Here is a 6,457-nt window from a genome sequence, read left to right as displayed (position 1 = left end):
GAGAGAGAGAGAGAGAGAGAGAGAGAGAGAGAGAGAGAAGGGGAGGGAGGGGAGTCCTCGGAGTGTCTATTCTGTAGCAACACTTGGTCTATCTTCATCCTTATAAACCTGTGATACTGCCAGACTATATTTGGACTGTCAGTGAGCCCAGAAGAATAGAATACAATGGAATAGAATCTCTCTCAGGAGATTTGAGGGTACTGCAGTATTGAGTATACAGTAAATAGAATAAATTGTTTACATTATAAGGCATAAAGTAAACAAATGACACAATTGAAAAATAACAATATGACAAAATCTACCAATATTTGATCACAAAATAGAGTAGAATAGAAGATAATAATCAGGAATGAAATGCACCTGGGCACGTGATACAATAAATTAGAACAAAAACATTTTAACACCCGGCACCGCAGAACAGCAGAATTGAATGGGAAGGATAGACAAAAAAATAACATATTAAATTAAGAACAATGTAGCAGGAGAATAGAATAGAATACTTGGGAGATTTGAGTAAATTGAAGAATTGAATAGAATAAAAGAGACACATTACTATTATGGACAGTAGGCTATGTGGATCCACACAGCGAGATGACATAGTGACAAATGTAAATTTCATCGCAGCATAGAACAGAATAGTTTTATGAAAAGCAGCAGCGATCTTTCACAACTGCTCTTTCAAACAAATGTTTTATAACAACAGAAGCAATCATCCTCTTCCCTAGAATTTGGATGCTGTTTTCTATTTTCAGCCCTGTTGACTATGAAGGGGTGTACAGGTGCAATAGAAACACTGGCTAATACGTTTTGAATTGTTTCTTTATTTAAAAAGATCATTTTTTGAACAATTCTTGTCACACACGTTGCTCTAAAAGATGTGAACTTATTAACAGGTGTGCAGGATTTGGACATTATCTGCTTAATGAAGTCGTTTTTATGTTAAACCAAGCTGCAGTTAAAGCTAGCAGCACCTATTTTATTACTAATAAAATACAGAATCTGTGTCTTTTCTGCAACTGACAAGCACCTGTTTCCCGTGGCCTGTTCAATAGTCCATTGAATATCAGTTTGCTGATGATTTTAAGTGGCAAACTGCTGGTGTAACTTTCATAGGCTTTATATTTCTATTGCTATATGCACAGAAACGTGCCAATAAGATTTGACGAAGCCTAATAAAGTCAACTGTAAATGCAATTTTGGATTTGCAATTTTTAAACTCTTTTCTGCAAGGAACGTGTCAGTAAAGTGTACTGCATATGTCTGACCACTAGATGGCGAAGGTCTCGAGGAAAAGAAAGGAAGCATTGCAGTTTCTTAGAAACTCATGTATTTTAGGACATAATCCACACTGATATCAATTACAAGTCACCCAGATTTCCTCTTATTCTTTGAAACTTTCTGTAAAAAATATTTTTGTTAGTACATTGTAGCGTGGAGATGTGTTGCTAAAGGATCTGCAGCAGATGATAGTCACAGGTTGTTTATAGACTCTGCAAAATATGCTAGGTAGTTTCTTTGTACCAATGATTTGTAATACATCTCCTTGGTGACGCCTAAACAATGGAGGCAGGTTCAGACAGGGCTCACACAAAGTAAATCGGTGTGGCACAGACCCAGCTGGCAATCCCCCCTGGTCCCATACCACTGGTGAATAGACCCTCATTTATCTTGGCAAGGCTCAGTACAAAAAGAGCTTGCAGAGAGCTTCTGGATTCTTTTACCCAGGGGTACAGAAATGGCTTCCCCGAGCACTGAGCTCATGTTTCTGCCTCTCGGTGGCACTCAGATTACATCACACACACACACTTCACAGACAGGAGCAGATATTGAGAGAGCAGCCCTTTACTGCAGATACTCTCTATAAGTAAACTATGAATCCTAAATTATTTGTGATCATAACCTAATTAGCTTGATAGTAATCAATAATCATCATTATTCTCTTTCAATTATCAGAATTGTTGTAAGACTAAAAGTAGAACACAATTTCAGTCAGCACCTGAACATGTGGATAAAAAAAGAATTCACCAAAATGTTTCAAACTATGTTGTTTATTTTTGCCAACGCTTACAGCAACACAAGACTTTGTCAAATGCGACACATTGCACATACAGTACTGTCACTACTGCTTGAGGCAGAGCCGTACTACAGTTACAGTAGCTCAAATACACAGTAGAGGACCAAAAATCAGCCAAACTCACAAGAAGCTAAACTATATTCTCTCACACAGTTACACAGACAAACAATAGGGACCAACACTATTCAGGAGCTTAAGCATAGTTTGAGGATGAGCTGAGCTGTGGTTGTACTAGGACGTACTGTATCTTCTGCACCCCACAGACCACAGACTTGGACCTTGGAATTCAGCAGTAATCTCTCCATCTTTTTCTCCGGACAGGGAAGGCAACCTAGCGTGGCATATACTATATGAGTGGGGATTATTTATGAGCAGTGAACACACAGAGGCTCAAGGAGGTGGACCAACTCAGATGGGGTGTCTGAAGTTCTGGCCGGCGAAACGGGCCTTGTCGCCGAGCTCCTCTTCAATCCTGGGAGAGAGTGATGACATGATTATTAAAATAGATGGATCAACAGCCTGAGTACATCTACAATATTGTGCATATTAAGAGTGATGAGCACATAACTCATACTGTTGATAAAGTTGACCAAGCCTTAATTTAGTCATCAGAAATACGCATCTACATTTTTGGATGCGACTCACCTGAGCAGCTGGTTGTACTTGGCCAAGCGCTCAGATCGGCAAGGTGCACCTGTCTTGATCTGGGAAAGAAATGAAATGACATAAGACCCAATCTGTAATGTAAAAGCTACACCTATGGTACAGTTTGAATAGTCAGCTAGATTCAGACCTCAGTAATGACGCCATGCTAATGAAACAAATGGAAAATGACTCGTCTGTTGAGGTTTTACCTGTCCAGTGCAGAGACCGACCACCAGATCAGCAATGAAGGTGTCCTCTGTCTCTCCAGAGCGATGGCTGACCATCACGCCCCAGCCGTTGCTCTGGGCCATCTTGCAGCTAAAAGAAAGACACATTTAAACCATATTAGCTGGCTTATACTGTAGTTACTATCTTGGTTTTTGGCAACAAGTGTAATCACACTGCTCTGTTGTCGACACTCACGCCTGCAGGGACTCTGTGACGGAGCCGATCTGGTTGACTTTAAGCAGCAGACAGTTGCAGGACTTTTCAGCCACACCCTTGGCGATGCGTTTGGGGTTGGTGACTGTGAGGTCATCGCCTACCACCTGGATGCTGGTGCTGGCTGTGAATTTGGTCCACGCCTCCCAGTCATCCTGGTCAAAGGGGTCCTCAATGGACACCACTGTAAGAATGGATAGAAGGTGAGAGCAGAGTTTCAGCCATAAAAATAATATCCAAAACGTCAGCACTGATTAAAAAGCCACTGATCAATGGTTATTATCTACAGAATCCTTAAACCTGCAATGACCACTTGGTGGCAGCAGAATCAAACTGCTAAATGCTCCACTATGTTATCCAGCTAGCTGCTAAATTGTACAGTAGTGTACAATATTTTTTGCCATTTGCTGAAAACAGCTGCCTGCTCTGACCCAAACCAATGCTTATGTAAGACATAAGTGAACCAAAACATTAAATTTATGTTATTGTTATGTTATGTAATTTTGATACAGACAGGACATGCACATACCGTTCTATTTATACTCTTTGTATGTCTGCATAGGCCCACATGTTGTTTGTACATGTCCTCACATGTATTATTTGAGTCTGTCCTTTATGGTTTGCCTTCATCTTGTTAAATTAAATTGCTCTATACAATATCTTTGAAATGTGTCATCTTTGAAAAAAGTAAGCAGTAAGAGTTTTAGGGCTGTTAAGAATAGGGGTGTATGTTAAAAACCCACCGGGGTAATCTTTGACAAAGCCCCTGTAGAGGTCAGCCAGCTGGTCAGGGGAGATGTAGCGGCTGGGGTCGTCAGGAGACTTGAAGTCCAAGTCGTACTTGCCACTCTTGTAGAACTCAGAGGCAGCTACATCCATGCCAATAACGATCTTATCGGTGTAGCCGGCCTTGGCGATGGCATTCTTCAGCAGCTCCAGAGCTGAGACAAAAACATCATACCACAGTAAAAAAACATTTTAGCTAATACAATCACATCATTCACCTATCACAAATGAGTCACCTCCTAAGACTCTGCTCCACTGGGGCATTTGCCATATCAGCACCTTGAACTGACACTGGAGTCAGAGGCAGCAGTCAGTGCATACGTTACCGAGTTTAGGCCCTGATTTAGAAACCATATGTCAGCCAAAGGGTGACATGCTAACTTCACTTCCTTGGGAGGTCTAAGAATGTAATGCTTGTCAGGACTAATCACACAGTAACAACTTTCTATGATCCACTCTTTCCTGACTAGGGTTAGGTACTGTTCACATTCTTTCCGGTACCGGTATTGGAACCTGAAATTCGGTTTTGACACACAAACAACTTTTATTCTTGAAAGTGGATCTTTTTTCTTTAGTCTGTTTCTTATTTTCTAACTCTTTTTAACTGCTCTTTATTGTTTTATGTAAAGCAATTTGAATTGCCTTGTTGCTGAAACGTTCTATAGATATCAAGTTACCTTGCCATACAGCCTCCTGCCTGCCAGTCAGTCTACAGGGCATAGAGAACTGGTGTGACTGCCTATCCCAGAGGACGTGTAATTTCACTGCTATTGCTTTCAGTTAACCATTGATATTATATTGCAGTGAACGTGCATTCAGTTTTGAAAAGTATAATGACACTTGCAACCGTCTAACCGTCATTGCCGTGACTCACTGTGACTTTGACAAACTGCAATGTCAATGTAGTTTTTAGTGTGTGTGTCCCCCTCTCTCTATCAACATGCAGAGAGGACAGATAAGCTCACCCTTACCCGCTCTCAGGTACCAAAATTTGGCATTGTTTGAGCGTAAATTGTCCTCGGTAGTCCCAACGTAATTCGGTACCCAAAAAGTACCTGATCCGGTACCCAACCCTATTCCTGGCAAATAAAACAAACCTACAACTGTGTCCTAGCATAACAAGTCATCTATCTAGCTGGATCTCAACTCTGTTGTCTTGCAATGGAACTCCGATGGATAAACAGTGGTTATGGCTCGGATTTAATGTTTCCTCTCACCTTCCTTGTTCTCCAGGATGTTTGGGGCAAAGCCTCCCTCGTCTCCTACATTGGTGGCGTCCTTCCCATATTTCTCCTTGATGACATTCTTCAGGTTGTGGTAGACCTCAGCACCAATGCGCATGGCCTCCTTAAAGGTGCTGGCTCCCACAGGCAGGATCATGAACTCCTGCATGGCCAGCTTGTTGCCTGCATGGGAGCCGCCGTTGATGACGTTGAAAGCCTGAAAGGAAGCAGAGAGGATCGGCTTTCAGCCTAATGGAATCACAACCGAATTTAGGATTCTCTGGATCAAACATTAGCGGTCATGTCTGTTAGGCTTATTAGCATTAAGAGTTTGCCTGTGGTACATGACTTAGGTAAGTTTACTGTCTCACAGGGACAGGAAGGATGACTTCAGGGTTGCCAGCCAGGTCAGCGATGTGGCGGTAGAGGGGAACGCCCTTCTCTGCTGCACCAGCCTTGCACACAGCCAGGGAGACGCCAAGGATGGCATTTGCACCAAACTTAGCTGAGGATAGAGAATTATTTTAATGTATTGTGAATATTGTGTGTATACTGTATTTATGAAACATTAATGTCTTATAAAACCTATATTCTTGGAGCAAAAATTGTTGAAATAAGAAGAACTGACTTTTCTGTTATGTAAACACAATCTTTGAATGTCTACCAATGTTTCTGTGGTAATTTAAAAATGTCTGTCCAAAATCACTCCCTTGTTCACACATTCACTACATAATATACACTCAGTAGTTCAGCAGTGAGTGGACTGGCACTTTCACTGGCAAGTTTCCATTTTGCATCTATAAAATGTGAAGTACTGCACTTGTTAGCAGAAAGAACTGTACATGCCATACAATACTTAAAAATAAATAAAAAATTCACTGTACTATAAAGTGGATACATCTCACACTAATTATTTATCACGGTACATGTAACTGTATATCACAATATTTACATATATCAAGACATAAAACATTTTCTGGAGAGAAACTGTTAATGTTAACTGTCAATGTGTCGACAAAATAACCAAGGAGGAATGTTTTGTTTGGTTAATCCCTCAAATGAACTATCATATGACTAATCGAGATGCTTCCTCACATTGATGCAAACATCTTACTGTCATAAAACAGTTCTGCTCATTGTACTTGCAACATGGCTCAAAATGGCCTAATATACACAGAGGTATTGATAAATGTATGGCTAAAATTCTGAAAAAAATGACCGTACTACAATATATGAGTATAATATAAATGTGATGTGATGTGATGTGTGTGTGTGTGTGTGTGTGTGT

General features: G+C 40.7%; 1 protein-coding gene across 4 annotated transcripts in view; it reads right to left on the bottom strand.

The window, feature by feature from the left end:
- Positions 1–2,028: 2,028 nt before the first annotated feature.
- Positions 2,029–6,457, bottom strand: part of eno1a (enolase 1a, (alpha)) — a 10,809-nt gene continuing 6,380 nt past the window's right edge. For all 4 annotated transcript variants that reach the window (XM_032520587.1, XM_032520585.1, XM_032520588.1 and 1 more), the window contains exons 6-12: positions 5,541–5,674; positions 5,164–5,386; positions 3,904–4,101; positions 3,143–3,344; positions 2,929–3,037; positions 2,720–2,778; positions 2,029–2,546 (exon numbers count right to left, since the gene is read on the bottom strand). In XM_032520587.1, the coding sequence (XP_032376478.1) occupies positions 2,483–2,546; positions 2,720–2,778; positions 2,929–3,037; positions 3,143–3,344; positions 3,904–4,101; positions 5,164–5,386; positions 5,541–5,674 (989 nt within the window). In that variant the 3' untranslated portion in view covers positions 2,029–2,482. The remainder of the gene's footprint in view (positions 2,547–2,719; positions 2,779–2,928; positions 3,038–3,142; positions 3,345–3,903; positions 4,102–5,163; positions 5,387–5,540; positions 5,675–6,457) is intronic.

Source organism: Etheostoma spectabile, chromosome 7 (assembly GCF_008692095.1).
Source record: "Etheostoma spectabile isolate EspeVRDwgs_2016 chromosome 7, UIUC_Espe_1.0, whole genome shotgun sequence".
Taxonomy (NCBI): domain Eukaryota; kingdom Metazoa; phylum Chordata; class Actinopteri; order Perciformes; family Percidae; genus Etheostoma; species Etheostoma spectabile.
This window is presented reverse-complemented; position numbering and strand designations above follow the sequence as displayed.